The sequence below is a fragment of the Sarcophilus harrisii genome, chromosome 1 (assembly GCF_902635505.1).
Source record: "Sarcophilus harrisii chromosome 1, mSarHar1.11, whole genome shotgun sequence".
Lineage (NCBI taxonomy): Eukaryota > Metazoa > Chordata > Mammalia > Dasyuromorphia > Dasyuridae > Sarcophilus > Sarcophilus harrisii.
This window is the reverse complement of record NC_045426.1, coordinates 211,194,571-211,221,856: the sequence shown is the minus strand read 5'-3', so window position 1 is coordinate 211,221,856 and position 27,286 is coordinate 211,194,571. Positions and strand designations below refer to the sequence as shown.

Sequence of the window (27,286 nt, the reverse complement as noted above, 5' to 3'; positions counted from 1 at the left end):
TTGATTTTTTTTTTTTAAATCAAGAATGCTTGAAAATCCTATTTCAGTAAGGGTGTACTTTCCCCCTTGTAGCATTATACTCAGTTTTTCTGGGTAAGTTACTTTTTGGCTGTAAACCGCTATAATTTGCCTTCTGGAATATAATATTTCAACCTCTCTACTTTTTTAAAGTAGTGACTGACTATAGTTCCTTGGTACTTCAATTCTTACTTTTTGGCTACTTACAGTATTGCCTTGGGAAGTCTGAATTTTGATTATAATATTCCTGGGAATTTTTATTTCAAGGTTTCTTTCATAAAGTAACCAGTGGATCCTTTTCCATTTCTATAATGTTCCTTGGTGGTATGAAATTTGGGCACTTTTCTTAAAGATTTTTTGAAATATGATATCTAGGTTCTTGTTTTTGGTAACAGTATTCAGAGAATAGAAAGAAGATTCTTAAATTTTTCTTCTCAATTTGTTTTCTAGATCAGTTGTTTTGCTATAAGAGATTTTATGTTTTCTTCTATTTATTCCTGAGACTTGATTTTGTTTTAATAGTTCTTGTCCAATAAAGACTTTGGCTTCTACTTGGTCCATTCTAATTTTCAGGGAGTCTGTTGCTTAGGCAAGGTTTAGTTCTTCTTGTGCCAAGCTGTTAATTTTCTAATTTTTCTTCCATAGTTCTCACTTCTTTTCCATTTTCCCCCTAGCATTCTCACTTCACTTATTTTTAGCTCTTTTTGGCAGCTATAGTGCATAGAACACTGGCCTGAAATTCAGAAAGATTCATCTCACTGAGTTCAAACTGGCCTCAGACACTAGATATTGTGTAACTTTGGGCAAGTTATTTGCCTCAGTTTCCTCATCTTTAAAATGAGCTGGAGAAGGAAATGATAAATCACTTCAGTATCTTTGCCAAGAAAATCCCAAGTGGGATCATGAAGAGCTATATTCAATGTACTTATTTACCTTAACCTCTAGTATGAAAAAAGTAATAGGAAAGAAGGAAATAAGTATTTATTAAACTTCTATTATTTGCTGGACACTGTGTTAAATCTTGTCTTGACAATTTTATTTATTTAATTTTCTTATGTTTCCCTTGTTTAAAGGATTTGTAAATCAAATATTCTCTTCTCTTCACCCTTTTCTGGAAGAAAATCTTTTGTTAGTTTTGAAATTTTTTTTCATTTGCAAATTAAATTCCTTTGTTTTTATCTAATATTTTTTTAGGTACAGAGTAACTGTCTGTTTCATGAACTAGCACACTTCATAAGCAAAGATCTTTCTCCTATAATGCTTGTTACTGAAATTATGAAATTTAATTACTATATATCCTGGATCTTCAAACATGGTGTTTTTAGACTGTTTTTGATTTTGTTATTGCTAAAAGTAACCTACAGTTTCAATTGTTCAGTCAGTACTTTGTTGTTCAAGTTCAAAGATTCTATGCAGCTTAATGAAAACGAAGTAACTTTTCTTACCTCCTATATTTCCTAATACGTCCCTACCTTCTTCCACTCTCAGAATTATCCCTTATAACAAAAAAGTAAAAAAAAAGAAATAGAATTTAGCAAAATTTAATAAACATATCAAACAATATTTTATATGTAGTTTTCCAATTCAGTTACTTGTTTCTACAAAGAAGGAATGGGGGAGAATTTCTATCTTTTTTTTTTTTAAGATCAAATTTGGTCCTAAGCCTTTTCATAGTCTTGTTTTTTATTGGTTTTATTTTTGTTGTACTTTCAAAGACTGTGTAAAATGGGTGTATTTGTGTAAAATCGTGTACTTGCAATAAATAACTGTGAAAAAAAAAAAGGGAATATTAGCAAGTACCTCAATAGAAGATGGATCAATATATTTGCTAAGTAAACCACAATGTGCCAAGCACTGTGCTGATTGCATAAATTGCAAAGAAAGGCAAACAAAAAGATAATCCCTACCTTCAAGGAAGTCATAATGAGGAAGAAGGTGAAAACATGTAAATAACTCAAGTAGAAATACTCAACAGAGATGGGCACAATCTTCCTGTAAAAGGTAGAATTTTAGCTGAACGTGAAGGCTGACAATATAAAAGCTACAGTCATCAAGAAGCATGAGGATTGAGAAAAGGCCATTAGATTTGGCAATTAAAGACATCATTAGGAACTTTACAGAATAATTTTCACTGAATGATGAAGACAGAAACCAGACTAATGAGAGTTAAGAAGAAAATAAGAAGAAACAAAATGGAGATACTTATGAAGATGACCTTCTCAAGTGGTTAGCCACAAAGGGGGGAGTGAGTTATGGCATGAGAGAGAGTGGAGAGGGGTGGATTACAGGAGTGTTTTTTAGGATAAAGGAGATACAGGCAGATTTATGATAGTAGGAAAACATCTAGTATACATGGAGAGATTGAACTTAAATGAGAGTGAGGATAAAAGAGAGAGCAATCTGCTGGAGAAGATGTACAAGATCACTATGCTTGTAAGAGGAATTTGCATTTATCTACTCATCCTTTCTAATAACAGCACAGTAATATTCCATTACATTTATATACCATAACTTATTTAGAAATCATGCCATTAATGAGCATTTAAACTGTTTCAGTTTTTTCCTACTAAATTAAGGAATGTTATATTTTGGTATAAATACTGAACTTTTTATTGTTGATATATACATATATATACATATACATACATACATACACACACACACACACACACACACACGGATATATTCCAAACAATGGGAACTCCGGATAACAAGAATAATTGTTACTTTTTGAGAACAATTCCAAATTGTTTTACAAAGTAGTTGGCCACAGTGCTATTTGATGATCACTTCTATTGGACATGGCCCTCTTTAACAATGTGATGAACCAAATCAGTTCCAATAAAGCACTCAGTAAAAGAACTCTGAGAGATGACAAGGAACCACTACATAGAATTCCCAATCCCTCTATTTTTGTCCACCTGCATTTTTGATTTCCTTCACAGGTTAATTGTACACTATTTCAAAGTCTGATTCTTTCCATACAGCAAAATAACTGTATGGACATGTATACATATATTGTATTTAATTTATACGTTAACATATTTAACACTGTATTGGTCCATTTGCCATCTGGGGGAGGGGGTGGAGGGAAGGAGGGGAAAAATTGGAACAAAAGGTTTTGCAATTATCAATGCTGAAAAATTACCCATGCATATATCTTGTAAATAAAAAGCTATTAAAAAAAAGAAGTAGTTGGCCAAATTCATAGCTCCACATTAACACATATCTATCTTTCCATAATCCCTCCATTATTGACTTTTGTTAATTTTTGCTAATTTTTTTAGTAGTGACATGGAACTTTATTTCATATGGTTTGTAAGTTTTAAAAATAATAACTTTAAATTTTGAAAACTTTTAGATATTTATATCTATTAGGGAAAAGGTTATGCTCTTATATGTTTTTATTAGTTCCTATATGTTAGATAACAAATTTTTATCAGAGTTTCTTGATGCAAAAATTTTTCTAACAGAGTACTTTTCTTTCTTATCATCGTTGTATTAATTTGGTGAAAAGCTTTTTAAATTCATGCAAATGAAATTATTTATTTTTTGATAACCACAGTCCCTATTTTGCTGAAAAATCCATTCTTCTTACTTGTAGCTGTGAAGTAATTATATTTTATTTATCCCAACATTTTGTTGTATTATATTCACATGTTATATGCATCCATGTTGAGGCTACTATGGTATTATTTTGCAAGATGTTATTCCAACCAAATCTCTAGGTATTAATTAACATGATTTCTTGATACAGCATATTTTTTTGGGCAAGAATGATCCTTAAATTATCTCTGCACAACCTGTCTTCAAGGTCACATATTAAGATATATATATATATATATATATATATATATATATATATATATACATACACACACATATATGTCTACATATGGATATTTACATATATGTATAATTCTTGTGTTTATAATTTGTTACTTCCTCATTCTCATGACAAATGTTCTCCCATTCTGTATTTGGTGTTTCAAGTTCAAATGAACAGCTAGCTAATATGGTGTCTCAGGATTTGCAAAGAACTATATACATTATCTTATTTGATTCTCATGCAACCCTATAAAGGTAGTTATTATTATTATCTACTTTTTACAGGTGAGGAAAATGAGGCTAATAAAAGTTATGTGATCAAACAATGAATGTTTAAGATGGTATTTGAATTCATTTCTTCCTCACTCCATTCCACTCACACCTAACTGCCCCCACAACCTCTCTTTCAGAATATCTATTTTGGAGATATGGAGAATTCACTGAATTTTAAGGTAGAGCTCTTACTAATTTTCTTGATAATACTATACAAATTGTATTAACTTTAGGACTATTCTGGAGTATATTACTTGTTCTTTTGGAACTTGTCTTTTGGAAGTTCACAATAGTCTATTTTTCTTTGAGGAATTTGAGTTCATTTTTCTTCATAGTATAATACTTGTTCATTGTGTTTGTGCCTTTCTTTCCATGCATTTCTCTTTTCATTTAGCTATTTATAAAGCAATTTTAATTCAGGCTTTCTCCCTTGGAACACTGATTATTCTTCTCATATTCTCTGGTCTTATATAGTTTTCTTCTTTCTGCTGCTATACAGATAGCCCTGAGGCTGTGAAATCTGGCACAGGCCCCTAACCAGTGTAAGCTCCAGTGGTAAGTGGACTGGCCTCAGATGGGTTTCCAGTTCCATTTTCCCCATACTTAGAAAATTTGCTTTCTAATCTATTGTGCCCCACATTCTTGCTAGCTTCTTCCCCATTTAGTCTTTTTTTCCTTTGAGTGGGTGTGAATTATCAGTGTGTGCTATCACAAGAAAAAAGAAGAGGGATTTAGCAAGTATCAATATGATGTAAGTACAGATAAGCACTCCCTTCCTCTACAAAGACCTCAAAGCCAAATTTGAGAGATGACTTGTGATAATTATGCTCAGGATGGCTTAGGATTTAGGGACCAAAGGGCCCTTTTAAGTATTTAAGGTCTTTGAAGTCATTCCATGAGTCTTTGTTAGCAGTCTTTTCTTTCCTTATCTTGTGCATTCAACTTTGTTTACTCGCAGCATAATTCCTTTTTCTTGGTCTGCAGGTTGACAAAGTTTGCAAAAAACAGCTGCTCCAAGATTTTACTAATGACATATTCAAGAACAAAGTTTTCAAAAGCAAAAACTAAAACTATAAATAAATGGAAAAGTTCAAAATTAATTGTAATCAGATATTAAAGATAAAATACAAAGAATCATCTCAGACTTATTAAATTTAAAAAAAAAGCCCCCCCGAAAGCCCAAAGATCAAAAACATAGATCTAGATTTGGAAGGGACTTCTAAAACCATCCTTTTTACAGATCAGGTAGTTGAGGCCCAGGGAGGTTTATTGGACTTGCCTAAAATAGGCAGCTGGGTAACAGTGGATAGAATGCTAGGCCTGAAGCCAGGAACTTGAGTTCAAATTTGGTCTGAGATTAGCTGTATGAATCTGGGCAACCTGTCTACCCTCAACTATAAAATAGAGATATTAATAGTACCTCTCTTTCAGGACTATTCTAAGGATCAAGTGAGAAGTAAAACAATGTTTGTAAAGTGCTTATCATATCACATGTTATATATTTTCCTCATCCCCCAAGATTATATAGGAAAGAGGTGAGAGATTGAAATATGGAAAAAATTTATGCTAAAGGAACTATGTGAAGATAAATCATTAATTATTGTTGATATATTAAGTTGATCCAAATTATGGAAACCAGATCAGAATAATTTTTAATTATATGTAGCATATATATTATTTATATATATAATAAAATTAATTATAAATTATTTATACCAGATCAGAATAATTTTTAATTATATGTAGCATATATATTATTTATATATATAATAAAATTAATTATAATTTATTTATATCCTTTGACCCACAGATCCCACTATTATGCTCACAGCATCACTGTTTGCAATAGCAAATAACTAAGTATATTATGCACACAAGTTTGTGATGAAGTTTCTCACACTATTCTCATAGAGAAGATAGAGATAGATTAGATAATTCATAACTTTATATATGTCCAAACTCAAAGAGTAGTTACTAACGATATAACATTAACATGGAATGAGATTTCTAGTGGAATACTCCAGGAATCTGTTCTTGGCTCTGCACTATTTAACATTTTTATCAATAATTTGGACAAAAGCATAGACAATATGATCAGGAAATTTGAAAGATGACACCAAACTGGGATGGATAGCTAACACCCTGGATGACAAAGTCAGCAAGGATCTTGACAGATTAAAACATTAAACTGAAATGAAATTCAATAGAGTTAATAGTAAAGTCTTGTCCTTGGGTAAACAAAACAGAACAAAAACTTCACAAATATATGACAGGGAAGGCATGTTTAGGCAGTAGTTGTTCTGACAAAAATCTGGAGATCTTAATATACTGCAACCCAATACTAGTCAGTAGTGTACTTTGATGTAGCAGTGAAAAAAGAATCTAAAATAATCTTGCATAACATTAAATGAGAACTTTCATCCTGCCTTTTAAAAATATGAATATAGATATTATATCTTTTCAGATTTTTTTTTCATGCGCACTTCCTTCAATCAATACTCATCTGATATGGTTTCATCTGACATGTTATTTACTTACATTGGGGATAAACTGTTAATGTTTGCTTTGCCATTTCCAGTGTAAAGGGTGGTCTTCCTTCACAGAGAAAATGGAAACAGCGTTAAGAATAGAGTAGTTCTGCTTTCTCTCCATTGTCAATTATTTTCATTCCATCCATCTCAAAGTAAGGTCCTATCTTTTCTTTGCTTTTCCCATTTCTTCCAATAAGGCTAAAAAATCCAGCTGAAAAAACCTTTTTGTTGACATAATTTCCCCTCATCATCCTTAGTTCATTTTACTCACTACTCACTATATTTACTCACATTTCTAACACTAGACTTTTATATTTTACATATATTTAATGGCCTTAATTCCATATTTTACATATTTCTTTTTTAAATCAAAGATCATTTAATCTATCAGTGTCCATGCTAAGTCTTTAAAATTAAGTTATGGATGAAACGCCAAGAGTGGAGTGTCTATACTAGACCTCTAATCTCTTACCACCACAAAATTAGAAAATAGAATGTTTAGATATTTCCTATATATATTATTTTGATCAATAAGGAAAGGTCTGTCAAAGTAGGTTGTTCAGAAAATACAAGAAGAATTATTTATTTCATTGGGATGAAAAGGTAAGATAATAATTAGTCCACCTTTGGTCTATATAACCTTTCTTGCTCACTTGCTTAATGTACCATTCCTTCTACTTTTTTTTCTACTTATCTACTTTTCCCTACCCCACACTCAAAAAAAAAAAAAATAAAATAATCAAGCACTAAAGACCTAAATAACTGGAGAACTAAAATGGACACAGAGAATATTAATTTTTAACTACTAAGCATAATATTTGGTATAGAAATATGGCATCTTTTCCTGTTCTTGGGACCTATATAGTATTTGATTCTTCCTTATGAGGTCTGTATCAATTTCATTTAATATTATTATTTATTTAGAATTAAAAATATTCATATCTGCTCATTATCAGAGGGTTACTCAATGGATGATGGATTTTATTTTCTTCTTTTGTTTTAGCCATGGCAACTTATGAAATTATCTATTAAATCATGGAAAGGGTTGTAAAATATATTAGTGGAAGAAGTATACAAAGAAATAAAATCAATGATTCAAGAAGAATCAATAGGAAATATGAAACATTTGTAATATGGATTAATTATATGGATAAAGAACTGCAAGTTTAATTTCCTCAGTTCTTTTTTATTATTTACAAAAAAAAATAAGTATTTGGAAAGGAAAAGTATTAGATATTCTCAATGAACAATATAGCCTTTTCAGAAGTTAAGTATTTTGCTGTTAAATTGTATTAGCAACATGTGATTGTAATATGATTTGAAAGTGATTCTTTTACTAAATATCTTTTCTTCCATAAGCAATAACTTGCAGGGACCATCTGCATTTATTGTAAAAAAAAATAAAGCATTTTCTAATAATTTGTCATCCTTTCAAATAATAAATGTTCATAGTAACATCCAATTTCTCCACCTCTCAGTTCTTTTTCAGGCATCCTCTCTTCTCTATCTTGACTCCTTAATGCATTAATATTCCACACTATCTTTTACACTCAAATTCCTTTTTACCTTGTAGTATCACCAGTCATGCATTGCCCAAACTCAGTCTTGCATTATTCCTACTATCCATCTCTTCTGTTCTTTTTCATGTGCTGATAAACAGAACTGGAAGCAATCATGAAACTGTAATGACTAGGTTCACTATAAGTTAATTCTACATTATCTCAATTGGGCCCAAAATGAAACTAGGTAATTCTTTTGTACCTTCCCAATCAATTTATTATCTCTATTACTATAACAGCTATTTTAAATCTTTCCATCTCTCCTCAATCTTCCTAAGGCAGTCTGTGTCTTAGCTAAAGACTTTTCTATTCATATTTCATTGAAAAAGTTGAGGCTCTTCAAATATGAGTTCCTTCTTTTTATGTGATATTCCACAGTACATTCAAATTGGATACTTGACCTCCCAATTAAACAATATAATATAAAAAATTAGAAGAGAAACTTAACATACATATTTCACAGCTTTGGATAGGGGATGAATTCTTAACTAAATAAAAGAGAGAAGCAATTACAGAAGATATTTTAAATTAATGGATCTACTACTATAAGAAGGGATGGAGTCAATAGATGGGAGGAATTCTTTGTCACAAATATCTCATCAATTTTTTTTTCAATGTGCTGATTAAGTTTTATGGAATTTTTTTTCTTAATTTTTTAAAAATAGGTTATTATTTGGGAGTAATGTTATTTTCATTCCTCCTGGAAGGAAAGTCAGAAGAAATAAAGAACATTGAGGAAATATAAGAGCAAAAGATATCAACAAAAATGTATTTTATATTTTCAAGTAATGTGAGCTATAAAATGGAGAACTAGATGGGGAAAAAAAGGAGGGGGGGAGAGACTGAAATTACAGATTTCAGAAGAAAGATACTCAAAAGACCTTGAACACATACAGTAAATCAACAAGGAAAACAGAAACAATAAGGAAGTAAGGCTTCCAGTAGACTGGCTAGTAGTCTCTTCAATAGATGGATTCAGGATCTATGAAGTAATACTAAAGAAATAAAAGGGGGAAATGATTTAATTCATGGTTCAAAAGAAAACTGATAATTATGATAACAAAATTTATGGCCTGAATAGCAAAAAATAAGGGGAAAGATAGAAAAAACTGAAATTCGCAATGGCAAACCTCATCAAAGAAACAAAAGGGAAAACAACAGATTGGAAATGCAAAAACATACAAGTGAAGGGAGGAAAAATTATATAACCAGAGAAAGCAGGGGAGAAAAAGGAACTGAAAAGAAAAATAACAAAGGAAATGGATAATGAATGAAAGAGATCAAGGATGAAAAGATAAAAGCTAGTGGCAATAGGTTACAATTAAAAAAAGATTTAAGTTAAAGTAACTGAAAGAACATTAAAAGCAGCAGAAGGGGGAGGGGAAACATGACTTGAAAAAAGCCAATATTAGAGAACAATGAAGAAAAACATTTACCTAATACATCATTTCAAATGCTAATGGATGAAACAATCGAATAAAATAATAAAGTTACAGCCTGGAATCCAAAAAAACAGGGCTTGCAATTACGCCATCTGAGAAGCCAAAATAAACTTTCAAATATAAAGGAACCATATTTGCCTTATCATCCAAATTCAGAAAGGAAATATTCCTCAGAAAGTAATACCCCAAAATTCCTAGACCTAAATCTAGGATTACTTTTCATCTTATTGCTACCCAGACTGTCAGTGTATTTCATTTTATAATCAGGATAAGCATCTAACTCAAAATTAGAGCCCAACAATCCTAATCGGAGCCCAACAAGCCATTGCACAAACAACTAGAAGACAAATAACAACAGAAGAATTACTAGAGACTGCTATATCATTCTCTCAGTTTTGGACAAGCTTAATAGAAAGATAAAAAAAAAAAAAAATTGTGGAACTGAACAAATTCCTGGAAAAACTAGACATAAATGACTTATAGGATCTTCTAAATGGAACAGCAACAAAATATACATATTTCTCAGGGCATACATATGCCACTACATAGAACTTAAAAAATATATTTAATATGTACTAAGAACAAGAGATATTTTAAACAAACATAAAAAGGCAGAAATTATCCTTTAAATACCATAATGTAAAAAAAGGATGCCAACCAAAAGATACAGATTCAAATGTAGATCTAACAATGAAATCCTAAATAATGAATGAGTTGTTCAGAGAACAAAGAACTTAAGTGGTGCAGAGATAGGCTAGAGTCAGGAAGACCTAAATTTAAATCCAACCTCAGAAATTTCCTGGCTAGGCAACTTTGTGGGGAATTAAAGCTAAAACAACACTAGGATACTATCCTACACCTATCATATATGATTTATATCATTTGATTTATATGACAGAAAAGTAAAATGATAAATGTTGGAGGGAATGTGAGAAAAATGAGACAACTAATAAACTATGTGAATTAATTCAAACATTCTGAAGCCAATCTAGATCTATTTCAGTAGTTTATCAGACTATGTAAAGTGTTCAAACAATATTACTACTCAAACGATTTCCCAAAGAGATTTTTTGAAAAAGGAAAAGAGCTTACATGTACAAAAATATTTAAAGCAGCTCTTCTTGTGGTGGAAATTGAGGAGATGTCCATTAGCTGGGGAATGGCTAAATAAGTTGTGATAACTGATTGACAAAATACTATTGTGCTATAAGAAATTATGAATGGGATGCTCTCAGACAAACCTGGAAAGACTTACATGAACTGATACAAAGTGAAAAGAGCAGAACCAGAAGAACAATCCAATAAGTGCAATCCTGTACAATGAACAGCTGTGAATAACTTAGCTATTCTCAGCAATACAATGATCTAAAGGACTTGATGATGAAGTTTGAAGCATACCTTTCTATATTTTTCTTGCAGGTCTTTCTGTTGTTTTTTTTTTGTCTGTTTTCTTTCACAACATAACTAATAATGAAATATGTATAGCATGACTGCATATGTAAAACCAATATCAACTTATGTGCTTTCTTAAGGAGAAGGGAGAAGAGTGAGGAAGAGAATTTGGCACTCAAAATTTTTAAAAAGCAAATGCTTAAAGTTGTTTGTATATGTAACTGGGAAAAATGAAACACTAAATTTAACAAAAAAATTTAAAAAAGAAAAAAATTAATTATCAACTAATTATTTTATTTTTTTAGATGTTAATTTCTGTCATTATTTAATCAATGGTTAATCCAGGAGTGGTGGTGGTGAAAAATGCCTAAATTGTGTCAGGAAACCATAAAGACCTTAATAAATAACATGCCAAAAAACTGAGAAATAAATTAAATTATATTCTACTGCACTAGTTTTCTATATCATTTTTATACATATTTTCATTGTCCATCTTCTAGAATCACAAGAAAAAGAATATTACTTAGAAAAGGCAATTGAAAATAATTTTTAAAAGTTTCTTGAGGACTCAGCACTTTTAACCCACAAAATATTAATAATAATGAAAATTTTATTTTAACACAAGTATATTAATGTTATTGCTTAATCTAAGTTATAAAAATGACCTGTCCTATCACCACTTTGAAAAAATATAACTTTAGGAATAAATAAAATCTTGAGATGGAATCATATAAACTCTTCCAAAGCCCAATATTTCAATATCATATTTAGAAAAATTAGTAACTCTATCTCCTGACAATTCTGCCATCTACTATCATATTTTCACTGAAATTAGCATTAGATTTTGTAGAGTTACTAAAAATTTGTCTAAATCTATAGTCAGATCATTCTTGAGAAATATGAAAATGCTTTCATTGAACACATTTATGAAATTAATAGAAAGTATAGTGAACTTCATGTTATCAGTTATTTGCTTGAAGTACAATACAGTAACTGGGTGAAATCAAGATGGCTGAGTAATGAGAAAAAGCAGCCCAGCTCCTCTGACACAAGTTGGTCAAAAAACCAGGATATTGTATTGAATCAAAACCTTATCAGGAAATCCATAGTTATTTTTCCGGCCCAAATCAGCACAGAGAAACAGATAGAAAGATCCATATTACACAATTCTAAAACTACCCAAACAGTTTGGAAAAAGTAATAGGAAAAAATAGGAAGGGCAGGAATACTAAGAAATTTCTTCTATAATATAAATGATACTGACTCCTAGACTAAGAGAGTCAGAATAACCAAAAGAAATTCTAGAGTAATATTTCTAATGAATATTACTACAAAAATTTTAAATAAAATAATAAAAAGGAGACTTAAGCAATATGTCACAAAAATTATACACTATTATCTACATTTATATTAGGAAGGGAGGAATGGTTCGATATTAGCAAAATTATAAACATAATCGACCATATCAATAAAAAGAACAATGAAAATCATGATTCTGTCAAGATTTTGAAAAGATTCGATGCTGATTGATATTAAAAAAAAAAACACTAAAAAGAATGGAACTGACCTTAATTTGATAAGCAGTATATATTTAAAATCAAGAGTGAAACATTAATTGTAATGGAGAGACAATGCCTATTTTAGAGTCTATTCTAATAAGATAAAGGCAAAGTAAGTATTATTCAAGATAATGCCAGAAATATTTGTTATAGGAATAAGACAAAAAAAAAAAAAAACTGAAAAGAAACAGGCAAAGAGGAAAAAATATGATTGCTTTTTGTAGAAGATATGGTGGTTTACTTACAGAACTTTAGAGAAAACAAAAAAGTCATTGAAATGATTAAATTCAGGAAAGTTGCACACATAAAATAACCCTCCCCCCCAAATAACCAACATTTCTGTAAATTACTAATAAATCCAGAAGGAAGATATAGAAAGAAAAATTCTATTTAAAATAACTACAGATAGTATGAAATACCTAAAAGTTTGCTTGCTGAGTCACAAATAAGAAACTGAAGGAGCAAAATTATAAAATACTCTTATAGAAATAAAGACATATATTAATAACTAGAGAAATATTAATTATTCATGGGTAAATTAAGCCAATATGATAAATTAATTTATCCAACACTATGCCATTCAAAATGTTAGAATTATTGAAGAGAACTAGAAAAAACAATAAATTTAATCAAAAGAAATAAATGGGTTCCTGTGTTAGACATAAAGGTTGATATCAAAATAGAATCCAGGTCAAAATATCAAAGGCATTAAAAAAAAAAAATGGGAAGAAACATCAGATCTCAAACTCTACAACAATATTTAAAATGCAAATGAATCTAGTTCCCTAGTAATCAGTAAACCCAAATTCCTTAGGTATTAGGGTAAGATTTCGGTAGTTGACATAATCTGCTAGGATAACTACATCAATCTTGTAGAAATTAGATTTAGAGCAACACCTCAAATCATAAAAGCTCCAAATAAAAACATGAACTAGATATTAAAGATCACATCACAACAAAAAAAATTGGAGGGATGTTCAGAAGCATGTACAGGGAAAGATTTCTGGACCAAACAAAGGAGAAAGTATGTAACTTAAAATAGACAATGATTATTAAGATCAGGGAGCTATTTGCACAGAGATGATAATGAAACTCAAGGAAGAACATGAGATAACTGAAAGAAGAGGAACCGTCAGAGATCAAAAGCATGATATTGAAAGGAGAATGAGGAAACTACAGATTGGTAGGAACAGAACCAAAAGGAAGCAATATTATAAAAACCCAGAGAGGAAAATAAACATCTAGGAGGAGACAGTGGCCAACAATGTCAAAAGCTCCAGAGAGGTCAAGAAGAATAAAGATTAAGAAAAAGCCATTTGATTGGCAATTAAGAATCATGGATAATTGCTACTTATGCATTATGTGGATTTCTTTTTAAATTAAATTTATCATTTTAGGAGAGATTTCTGTAGGAGGAAGAGGAGCAGCATTAGGACATTGACAGTACTTTGTGTGTGTGTGTGTGTGTGTGTGTGTGTTTTAACATCAGTACAAAAGGGAAATATGTACAAGCATTTATCACATCTAACATTGCCAGGCACTGTGCTAAGAGGTTTACAAATATTCTTTATTTGATTCTCACAACTATGTTGGGAGGTAGGTTATTATTATTATTCTCATTTTATAGTTGTGGGAACTGAAATAGAGATTAAATGAGTTGCCTAGACTTATATAGCAACTAAGTGTCTGGGGCTGAGTTTGAATTCAAATCTTCTCAATTCCAGATTCATCACTTTACCTACTGAGTCCTCTACCTGACTCTAACACGGAATCAAATGGACAGAACCATGTAAATAATCTGTACAGCGACTACAATGTTATAGAGAAAAATAACTAAGAACTCTGAGCAATAACATGACCAGCTACAATTCCAGAAGACCAGTGATAAAGCATGCTACCCATCTCTTGCCAGAGAGGTGATACAAGACAAAAAATGAGATATCCATTTTCAGACTAATGTGTGCAAATGTGTGGATTTGTTGTATTTGCCTATCTAGGCTTATTTTTCAAAGATTAAGTGATTTGTGTGATTATTTTTTAATTTGGGGAAGGATTTAGACAGAATGAAAGGAAAAGTGATAGCAAAGACAAAAAAAAAAAAGAAAAGAAAGAAAGAAAAAGAGGGTCATTGAAACAAATAAAAAAGAAACTGGATTTTAAAAAAGCAAGCTTAGAGGGAGACAAAGACAAGCAGGAAAACTATAAAAATAATGTGTTGAATTTGTTATTGGCATTAAAAAAAGACAGCCTACTGGTAATGGATATTCAATATTTAATTTATAACAGTCTCTTCCTATTCTTCATATAGAAAAATTGTTATTTGTTGTCTAGCAAGTATTAAAAATAACAAAAGTTTTTATAGAAAAATGCATTTTTCTATATTCTTTTTGTTTGTAGATTGAAAGATTTTTGTTTGGTGGCTATTAAACTCACAGCAAAAAAAAATAAATAAAGCATTAATAAAACATTTATTTAAAAATTAAAAGAAAAAATCCTTGCTCTACAGAGAATAACTATTCTACTTCATAGAGTTGTTTTGATTACATAAGGGAAATATTTACATTTAAATCTTAAAAGAAGTAGTTCCGCATTCCTTAAGTTATTTTCAATCCTCTTTACTATTCTCTCCTTAAAATAAATTCCTAAAATCTCCCCAATATTACTTAGCAGCAAAACTATTTTGTGATCATTTAACTTTAAAAAGCCATAATTAAAAATGATTAAGACATCCACAATTAGAATCTTTTCATTATAGCAATGGTTCTTAAAAAGTCCAGGGAGCTAAAAGGAAGTAGTGTGAAGGGCTAATTCCCTTTATTTTCACCATTAGACAACTATTGAGAGATCCCTAAGTCCATTCTCCACAGGATCTCACAAAACTGTTCTGTAATTTCAGAGATCTCTTGGTTTTAGAATTTGAGTCTCCTCCAAAGTCAGCCCCCACTACCCTGTTCAATCCCAAACATGTTAATATTGCTTCATACTTACAGGCTGAGGTTGCTCTGCAATACAGCAATTGAAACACAACCAGAACTCACTCATGCTTACGATCCAAAGTGCAAATAAAGTATCAGTGAAGTTTTCAAATCACAGCTCCAGATACTCCACAAAGAACTATTCTCAGCCCAATAAATATACAATTTGTCCTGACAAGATGATTGGCTTTTTTTCTTTCCTAGAACTCAGGCTTCTCATGCAGGCAATTGTATAAAGAAAGTTAAGATGTGTTTTCTGTTTTAGCTTCTTTTTCCAAAGAATCTTATTTCTGGACCACCAGGAAAATATAAAAGAATTGTCTTGTTCACGAGGGATACAACTGTTATCCTAAAAAAATAAAAAAGAAAGAAAAGAAAAGAAGAGAAAAAAGTTAAGTGAAACTTAAGTTCAAAGAATATATTAAATTGTTCTCAAAACAACTATAAGCAGTGAACAAACACATGAAAAAATGTGCCAAATCACTAATATTAAGATGAATGAAAATAAAAACAAGTCAGAGATTTCACTTCATACCCAGCAAATTGGCCACTTTTGTTGCTGAATCAGCTCATTTCATACCACTGACAATTCTGATTACATAGTCAATTAGGTGGGAGGCAGGGGAGGGAGGACTTCTCCTAACTACATGAATGAATGTCCATGTTTTCTAGTTCTCCAGCTACATGGGAGTAATTTCATATGAGTGAAAACATCTACCATTTAAGTATGCACTAAAATCCCATTAAATTTAAAATAATGGGATGGGAAAAAGGACATAGTCAGGGACAAAATAGAGGCAGCAACTTAAGTGAAATCTTTCCAGAAAATTCTAAAATAACACATTAAATAGAATTCTAGAGCATCTCATCAAACAAAGGTCAAGGTGAAACATTTTTCCAGTATTAGCACACTTAAGAAGATGCTAGGAGCATTACAACACCAGGTTGGAACTGCCCTGGAGTACATGTGATCACAACATTGGGCATTGGAGCATTGGAGGGATCTGCAATAGAGGCAGAAACAGAAGCTTTCAGCCCAGAGGCAGCAAGGTGATTGGCAAATGGGCCACAGATTACAAGGGATTCTGGACTAACAATAGGTACTATTGCAACACCTGAACATAAAGTAGTTCTGAGTTGCAGCTTCAGAGTAGAGAGGAAGGCTTGTGGTTTTTCAGAAGGGAACAGAGTTCCTAGTCACAATTCCTGGACAAAGAAAAGCTTAGTGCTTCTGGCTGCAGGGAAACAGGGGCCTTTCCTGGGTAAATACCAGAAAACAGACCAGGAGAGCAGTAAAAACATCTCTTCTTGTTATTACCTTGGAGGCACTGAAAATTTGCAGATCTCTAGATCTAGCTCTGAAAACAGCAGTATAAAAAGGCCTACAGCTTGGGACCTTGCCTGACTCCCACTCCAAAGTGAACTGAGCCCAATTTTAACATAAAATTCAAAGTCAAGAAACAGACTGAAAAAACGAGCATATAACAAACAAACAAGAACCTAACTATAAAAACTACTTTAGTGACAGGGAAGATCTCATACATAAACTCAGAAGAGAAGATAAAACCAGTTATAATCAAAGCCTTAGAGAAAACTGTAAATTGGTTACAAGTATTAAACTTCTTGTTTATTGTTTATTAAATTTGGAAGTATTAAACAAATAAGAGTGATGGAGGAAAAACTGGGAAAAGAAATGAGAGGGATTCAAGAAAATTGTTGAGATAATTAATGGATTGGTAAAAAAAAAAAAAAAGGCACCAAAAAATACAAAGAAAAATAACACTTTAAAAAATAGAATTTGCAAATGGTAAAAGAGGCACTGAAAAAAGAACTCCTTAAAAAGCAGAATTTGCCAAATGACAAAAGAGGTACAAAACTTCACTGAAAAACTCCTTTAAAATTATAATTGAGCAAGTGGAAGCTAATGATACCCTGAAACATCAAAAAAATAATAAAACAAAGTCTTAAGAAAGAAAAAAAGAAAATATGAATATCTCATTAGAAAAACAATTGGTCTGGAAAATAGATCAAAGAGGGATAATTTAAGAATTTATTGACTAACTTTTTTTAAAAAGATATAGATATCATATTTCAAGAAATTATAAAGAATAATTGTTCCAATAACTTAGATCAAAAGGGTAAAATAGAAACTGAAAGAATCTATAAAGCACTTCCTAAAAGATCTCAAAATAAAATTTCCCCCAGAATATTATAGCCAAATTTAGAGGCTCCCAGGCAAAACAAGAAACAAGAAGGCAGAAAGAAACCATTCAAATATCATTTGGCCATGGATCATAGGATCACACAATATTACTTAGTATGACTTAGTGAAACTCATTTCTTGTCATCCCTAATCAAAATCACTCAAAGACTTATTTTTCTGTTGTTTGTTGGTTTGGTAATGTTTCTATAAACTAAATAACTTCAAAAGGAGAGGTGTTTTTTTTTTTAAATAAATACTATTTTTAACAGGGGGAAAAATGGCTCCTAAAGAAAGTGAACAATGTAATATCCTGGGGATACTGCATTATTCAATAACAAAATCTAGATTGCTAGCTACATGCTCAGTTATTTTGAAGAAATTCAATTAGAACATTAAATTCCATAGTTCTTTTCCACTGTGAAGGTTGCAGTGACTTTTGTTATTGTGGTTCAGTCATTGTGACTTCATTTGAGATTTTCTTGGAAAAGTTAATGGAGGGGTTTGTCATTTCCTTCTTCAGCTCATTTTACAGATGAGGAAACTGAGGCAAATAGGGTCACACATTTAATAAATATCTAAACCCACATTTGATTTCAGGTCTTCCTGTCTCCAGGTTGGTGCTCTATTCATTGAGCCATCTAGCTGCCTATTACAATGAGTAAGTAATCAATAACACATTATATTTGCATTTCTGGGTTAAAATAAATAAAGGAAAATGTCAGCTGCTTATTTTAAAAGATAGAAGGAAGGGGTACATGGGTCAAGAGTTATTACTTTCTCTTCAATTACTTTTCAGGTTTATAGTAAAGCTTTTAAATAAAATTTAGATGAAGATCTATATATGCTGAATTTGCCTATCATGGAAATTCATTTAAAAAAAAAAATCTTCCCCTATTTTCTTGCACTTTTAATTGCTAAGTTTGCTAACAAATTGATCATGCTCAGGAACTTTGTTGCCTCAGTTTACCTGTATTGTATATTTCAATTGTAATTATAAGAGAAATGGAGCTAACAAAGTAAGAGAGCTCTAGGAGAGTTTTTCCTTTCTCTTTACCTTCCTTAAATATTTTCAGAATAATTATCAAAAAAGTTAACTCCATGTGAAAATCTAGATGGAATACTAGTGACTCTTCCTTGATGAAGTTCTTTTTAATATGTCTGAACAAAGTCATTATAAAACACACAACACAAATGTGGAAAATAAAAGTTCTATTTGCTCATTTTGTTTTACTAGTTGTAGATTTTTTTTTAAATGCTAATGGCAATGTAGACATCACCAATACCATTGAAGGGATATACTGATATGAGAGAATATCCTATTCCTCAACCAATTAAATTAGTTTTATTCTGAATTTTTACACTGACAGTCATATCACTCATTGAAGGATGACTATCCTTCCTTTTCATTATGAACTCAACACATTTAACAATTATACAAAAACAAAATTATACAAAATTATATGAAAACAAGAAGATTAAGAACTCTAGTCACAGCAGGTGACAGGCCTCAAATAGTGACCGATATAGGCTAGGTCTGGAGCACCAGTGGCAGTGGGGGGGCCAGTTCAGAGTGCCATGTAGGAAGCTTTTCCTAGTAGTTTCTTTGGTTGTTCCCCATGCCTGGAATATGTTCCTTCTTCATGTCCACCTACTGGTTTCCTGACTTTTATCATCTCCAACTAAAATCATATTTGCTAGAGGAAGACTTTTCTAACCTTCTTGTATCTCCCCTTTCAAAGCTTCTTTTTTCATTTTTGTTTGTTGCCTTCCTCATTAGACTGTACACTCATTGAGGGTAAGGACTCTCTACAGGAGAAAAAAGAAAAAGTATTTTTTTTTTAAGATCCCTAATCTTCAAGGGTCACAGAGAAAGTTAAAAAAGATAGGCAGAGGGGTTAAGGGGTGGTTTTGTTCCTGTTTTAAGGATCTTAGGGAAAGAGAGCTGGTAATAGGAAAGTTCGAAGGGAAGTAAGAGGATACAGAGGGAACTGATGTTTGTCACACAATAATAAAAACAAAAGGTTTTTTTATCATTATTGATCACAAAATAGATAAATTTGATAATATCCAACTGAAAAGTTTTTCTACAAACAAAACTAATGGAGACAAGATTAGAAGGACAGCAATAAACTGGGAAAACATTTTTACAGTCAAAGGTTCTGATAAAGGCCTCATTTCCAAAATATATAGAGAATTGACTCTACTTTATAAGAAATCAAGCCATTCTCCAACTGATAAATCGTCAAAGAATATGAACAGACCATTCTCAGTTGAAGAAATTGAAACTATTTCTAGCCATATGAAAAGATGCTCCAAGTCATTATTAATCATAGAAATGCAAATTAAGACAACTCTGAGATACCATCACACACCTGTCAGATTGGCTAGAATGACAGGGAAAACAATGTGGAATCTTGGAGGGGATGTGGGAAAACAGGAACACTAATACATTATTGGTAGAATTGTGAATACATCCAGCGACTCTGGAGAGCGATTTGGAACTATGCTCAAAAAGCTATCAAACTATGCATACCCTTTGATTCAGCAGTGTTACTACTGGGCTTATACCCCAAAGAAATCTTAAAGAAGGGAAAGGGACCTGTATGTGCAAGAATATTTGTGGCAGCCCTCTTTGTAGTGGACAGAAACTGGAAACTGGGTGGATGCCCATCAATTGGAGAATGGCTGAATAAATTGTGGTATATGAATATTATGGAATATTATTGTTTGGTAAGAAATGACCAGCAGGATAAATATAGAGAGGCTTGGAAAGACTTACATGAACTGATGCTGAGTGAAATGAGCAGGGCCAAGAGATCATTATTTACTTCAACAACAATACTATATGATGATCAATTCTGATGGACGTGGCCATCTTCAGCAATGAGATGAACCAAATCAGTTCCAATGGAGCAGTAATGAACTAAACCAGCTACGCCCAGTGAAAGAACTCTGGGAGATGACTATGAACCACTACATAGAATTTCCAATCCCTGTATTTTTGTCCACCTGCATTTTTTATTTTCTTCACAGGCTAATTGTACAATATTTCAGAGTCTGATTCTTTTTGTACAGCAAAATAACTGTTTGGACATGCATACTTATTTTTGTATTTAATTTATACTTTAACATATTTAACATGTATTGGTCAACCTGCCATCTGGGGGAGCGGGTGGGAAGAAGGAGGGGAAAAATTGGAACAAAAGGTTTGGCAATTGTCAATGCTATAAAATTACCCATGCATATAACTTGTAAATAAAAAGGTATGATAAAAAAAGAGGTTTTTTATTCATATAGAAGCATTGACCATATAAACATACATACACACACAGAGAGAAAGAGCATAGTATTGAAACACTTTAAATCCACAAGAAGTGAAAACAGTAAGACAGAACAGGGAGATGTAAGGGAAATTAAGATAGATAAAGGAATTCTAAGCTATAAGCAAAACCATTTCCATTGTCAGAATTGCAAGAGTAAGAGTAAAATAAAGATTGTAAAAAAAATCTTGGATCAGAGGTGGAAGAAGAGGTAAATAAGAGAGGCAATGGAACAGAAACAAATAGCTTCATTTATAGATCACAAGTATTAGGAGATTCCTGTTATAACTATTTTTCCTCTATGAATGGGACTATGGTAATAAAGAGGGAAAATACGCACAAGAAACTAATGGAGAGAAATATAAAGTTAATAATCATGACCAAAACTACAAATGGGATGAAGTCACAATGGAATCTACTATCTTCAGATTTTTAAAGATCTAGTCTCATTCTTATTTGGATTTTTAGAAGCAGAGAAATTGCTCCTAATATGAAGTTTAGAGAGAGACAATAACCCTACGGATCCAAATATTTTTGGATTTCAAAATCAACGTGATATAGAGAGCAATTTGATATGAATATGAATAAAAGACTGCCCCTGACTTTGCAGAAAAATATCCTTTTAGCAGCCAGAAGGGGGAGGTTCACCATTTCTGACTGCTACCTATATTATTTCATCAGTGGCTTACTGTTATGACTCCTTAGCTAAAATATATCATGATCTCAAAACAGTAAAAAGTTTATGTACCATAAGACCTTGCATTATCTGTCTGAAAAGAAACCCAGTAGTTAAAGAAAAATAAATAAAAAGTAAGATGTTTCTAATAGCAAAACTAGGAAGAAAAACCCCAAACCCAAAGTGCACACTGCATTATCAGGCAATCTCGAGGGAGGGGAAAGATCCTACAGATATCTTTGAGAAACTCATACTTCCCACTGTAAAGAAGGAAGAAAGTCCAGCAGCAGCCAAAGTAGTAGAAAAGGGGAAGAAAATAAGCATTTATATAGCATCTGCCATGTGCCATTCACTGTGCCAAAGACCTTCACAAATATTAATCTTATCTGATCCTTACAATTAAGGAAAAGAGAGTCCAATAATTTTCCCAGAGTCCCACAGCTAGTAAGTGTCTGAGGTCTTCCTGATTCCAGGCCCAAGGCTCTTGTATCCACTGTGCCATCGGCTATTTGTAAATTCTCTGATCAGCCTCCTGAGCGAGTATGGAAGGAGACATCACACTGGTAGGAACTAACCAAAAATGAAAACTGAAAAAGATAAGCTGAATGACTGAAACAATCCCATCTGTCTGCTCCAGCACTAAGAGTTCTTGGCCCTTGAAAAGCAAAACCTGGAAAATCACAAAATAATATCTGAACAACTGGCATATGGAGAGAGGGGGAAGAGAGAGAAGGAAGAGAGAAAAAGTATGTGATTGCAGGGAGAAGCGTCATTGTTCTGATCACCCCAAAAGAAAAAGTGTATGAAACACTCCTAGGAAACTGGCAGCAATAATAAAGGAAAATAGACCATAAGCACGATCAAATCGAGCAAATCAAAAAGATCTCGGCTTGTGGAATGACAAACACCTAGCAACAAACTGGGAGATGTGTGTATATATGTGTGAGTGTGTATGTATATTGATATTGTGAGGAGTTATGTTTACGTGATAAAGGAATTAAGAATGGAGACAAGAACCAAGGGTGTAATCTTATTCTGTCTTTTGATTTTGTTATTCTTCTTAATGCTAGAACTTTTTTTAAACACTGTGATGAGTACTGAAAAAAAGAACAACTTTCTTATAGATCTCCCAGAACTGACATAACTTGAAATGAGAATCTGTTCTGCTTTGGGTGAAATACAAAAACTAGTAGTTATCAATAATGATTTGATAAAACTATAGTAAATATAGACACAATAAAAACCAGGAATTGTGAGGTTCCTAAACTTTGTTCTGAGATAGCAAAGATCATCTTGAATGTGTTTTGCTCTGAATCTCCAAGATTAAATTAGAGTTAAATTTAAGAGGTGATGTTTAGTTGGTCAGTAATCCAAGACACTCAATGCTGAAAAAAGGAGAGCCAATCATCTCACTGCAAATCACAGGAACTATAACTGAAGGGATGAATAAATCAAAGAAAACAGGGATGAATATTTTTTTAAATCATCTATTCAGAGAACACCCCAAAAAAGGGACAAGTAACTATAATAAATGCAAGCTGAGATTCCAAGGAAAAAAATAATTTTTCACAAATACTGTGAATAACCAGAAGAAATAAAGCAAGAAATAAATATTAACCATAAGTTCTGTAGGAAAAAATTGGAAGGAGAATATGTGGCTTAGCTGAGAAAGTAGAAAACCTCACCCAAATGTGAGAAATTATTCATGTGGATCTTTATTCTATTCCAACCAAATTCCAAAAGAGATAATAAATATTAGCAACTATTAATGATTTACTCATTTAATAACTATAAGAATTTAGTCAATCATCTAACAATAGTATAAGAATAAACATGTACTAATATATATTTTACATAATCATATAGGGAAAATTAGGTAAAACAGATTCTTCTAAGTAGGACTTCAGAGTACACCTCAAACGTTAATTCAATGTTCACCACTTGTTTACCAGTTTTCATGAAGCTCACTTGTGTAACCACAAGAATGCTGACAAAGATATCTTCCTCATGTTTTGCTCAAATTCTGTCCAAACTTAGAATGGGGTGGGATGTCTTGTTGTAATATACCAAGTCCTCCAAATTATTTTTATAACTCTGGACCACAGATGACCATCCAATGACTACTTAGATAGTGGAAATGACCCCTGCATTCCCCATCTTGTGATCAGCCATGCTGATGCATCATTTCTGGCTCTTCTGGAGAGCAGAAATCATAGTCTATCAACCAATAATATTTTTGTAATTTACCATGCCTCTTCTGTATGTTTGAGTATCAATCCCTATAAAAATAAGATCCGGAAGAAAGAAAGCATCTCAGATTATAAGGAAGAACTGAGGTCCACTTCATTGGGAGGGGGAGGGATCATTGGCTTGGATACTCCATCAGTGGTTTTTCTTGAAGACTGAATAATTTTGGATACCACTACATACTAAAAACTATATAGACAAAACAAAAATCATTTGACTAAAAGAATAGATATTATGAAATCTGAAATAAAAAACAACCAAGCTAGAAAACTAGATCAAGAAATAATTTTAAAATTACTGGATTCTTTAAAAATATAACTTTTTAAAAGTCTCGAAATCATAAATGAAAATTGTTCATGTCTATAAGAACCAAAAGTCAAAGTGAACATAAAAATAATCTACTAATTTTTAAAAGTACCCTAAGAAAAGTCAATTGAGAGTGACAGTCAAAACTTGGAGGTCCCCATCAAAGAAAAAAAAAATACAAGTATTCAGAGAACTGTAGTCATGATCATATAAAAGCTGGAATCTGTATTAAATATATGAAAACTTATAATACAATATTCCCAAAATACAAAAGAAAGTATTGATGCCTGGTGTACTTTCATATTTATATATTTTTCTAAAGAATTCTGATTATGAAACACAGCAAGTTCCATCTCTTTCTTCCTCATTTCTATATTAGTACATAACTTTTACTCCCCCCTTCTCTTCTTTAAAAACCTCAGAACTGTGGGCCACAAAATTTTAATCTGCAACAAAAGTTCCATCTCAGTAAGATGGAACTTTGAGCATGATCAAGGAAGACAGGTAGTCCATAATCAATTGGGACAAGATCTTTCTCATAGTCAAAGACCCCAATGCTAGCTTAGGAGGCTACACAGATCTTAGAGGGGTTTCTAGGAGGTCATCCAGCCATGGGGATGTTCCTTCAGAAGGACTTAAAACCAAAAAAAAAATTTTTAAGTTGCAGCTGAAATAACTACAATATACCTGCAAGCTGAAATTAAGCTATGGATTTTTTTTAAATGGATGTTTCATAGAAAAGAGAACTTTCAAGCATTTCTGATGAATAAGAGCTTTGAAATATAAACCGAAGAGTCAAAAGAAACCAAGAAATTTATATTTATATTTGAGCAATTGCAAGGAATTATCATGATGTACTGCTAACATTTTAAGTGGAGAATAAAAATGAGTATTCCTTCAGAACTTTATGTCTTTAAAGTATATTGAAGGAAATAAATAAGAAAAACAGACGTCTTCTGGAGTGGGTTTTTTTAGTGTGTTAAGATAATTATTATATATTCACTCCATCTAATCAGATTTACTCAATTCATTATTTCGTGGGTATCAGTCATTGTATTGGTGAAGTAAGAAGAATAAAATAGTTTAAATTAGTCATTAATTAATGCTCTTAGGATAAGAATTATGATTGATTAATCCATCATATAATGATATTTATATTTATTGCATTTGATTTATCAGATAGAGTCATACTGAATCTCTTATAAAGAATTGATAATGTACTACCCACTCCTTCCCCTACACTCTAAGTATAGTTCTTGAAATAAGGTTCTTTTGCCTTTCCACTCCTGTGAATCAACACTGCTCACTTCCTAGTGACCTTTGCCTCAAAGCCACAACTTCCTTGGTCCCTAAGAAATAGCTAGCTAAACACTTGTGTTTGAGGGGCTGTGGAAAACCCCTGATGAGACAGCCTGCCGTAGATAGTCAGTAGTTAATAACCTATAGCTGATGACCTATTAAATGGATATGATTGAAGGACATTGCCCAAGGCCAATCATGGGAGCTCCTGTGCTTCTGAAGAGCTATGCTTCTGAAGGAACCTACAAAGGATTGGGAGACTCCCTTTAAGCTCTATAAAGCCCCCTAGTCTCTGAGCATCGGAGTCCTTGGCCATGAGGGATATCTTGTCTCAACCGATTATGGACCACCAGCAGTTCCATGCTCAAGAATTCCAGCTCAGTAACTTTGTTGCAAATTGGAATTTTGTGGCCCACAATTCTGAGGTTTTAAAGAGGGGAAAAGAAGGGAAGGTAAAAATTATATACTAATATAGAAATGAGGAAGGAGATAGAACTTGTTATGTTCCATAATCAACAGAAAAATATACAAATATGAAGGTGCACCAGGCATCAGGTGAAATTCAATTGTATCTGAAGAGGACAAAAGGGAATAAAAAAAAAAAAAATTAATGAGAACTGGAGGTTTTCTGAGAGGGAAGATTTATTTAAGAGGGATATTTTGAGAAGAATGAATATAAAAAATAATGAAATCTCAGCTCCAGTATTTATGGATGGGGTGGGGTCGGGGAATAAAAACAGAGGGGGGGGGGGAAAGGAACTAGAATTTAAGGAATTGGTTTAGATAGTCTGTTAGGCAATTAAAGAATGGCTGTACTTATTGTGGGTTAAGAATGTAAAGGAATGTTATTTCAAAAAAAATTTAGATAATATGAACTAATATAGAACAAAGTAAGTAGAACCAGGAGAACAATCAACAAAGATAACAATTTATATAGAAACAACTTTGAAATACTTATTCTGATCAATGTATGGCCAATCAAGTCAGAAAGTCAGCAATAGAGGGGAAAAGGGGGAAAGACTGAAATGATCAAAGATTTCAGTAAGAAGAAAACAAGAAGCATGAATATCAGCAAATAAATCAATAGGAAAAATATAAAAGCAGAAGGAAATATGACCTCCAGATCTAGTAGAAGAGTTCAGACATCTTAAATAAATACTACAAAATAAAGGAAAATGATCCAGTACTTGATGAGACAGAGGACTCTGTGGAACAGAAACACAACATGCTGATCTTGAGTGGTTGAAAAGAAAAATGGGTATTATGTGAGTAGTATTTATGGCTTACATAGAAAAAAAATGATGAGCAGAGTAGAAAAGCTGAGATCTTCAATAGCAAATCTCACCAAAGGGGGGGAAATAGAGAAAAAAGATTAGAAAGGCAAACATACTGAAGTAAAGGACAATGCAGAAGAAGAGTAATATTATAATATGCTTACTTTACAAGCTAAAAATATTGATTTTGAAGTCAGGAAGTACAGAGACAAACTAAGAATCATAGGTCACCTGGAAGAATATGCCAGGAAAAAAGCAATACCATAGAAATCATAGAAGAGAACTGTCCAAAACAGAAAATGAGATTCCAGTTGAAAAAAATTCATTTCTAAGGGAGTTTAAAAAAAAAAAAAAAGATTATAAACTCCAAGACACATAGTGGTT

At 32.1% G+C, this 27,286-nt stretch overlaps 1 protein-coding gene across 2 annotated transcripts in view; it reads right to left on the bottom strand.

Annotated features, from left to right (window-relative positions):
* The window catches only part of CDC42SE2 (CDC42 small effector 2), a 109,606-nt gene that overhangs the window by 19,007 nt on the left and 63,313 nt on the right, over positions 1–27,286 (bottom strand). For both annotated transcript variants that reach the window (XM_003762975.4, XM_012544087.3), the window contains one exon: positions 15,591–15,926. In XM_003762975.4, coding sequence (XP_003763023.1) covers positions 15,591–15,644 — 54 coding nt within the window. In that variant the 5' untranslated portion in view covers positions 15,645–15,926. The remainder of the gene's footprint in view (positions 1–15,590; positions 15,927–27,286) is intronic.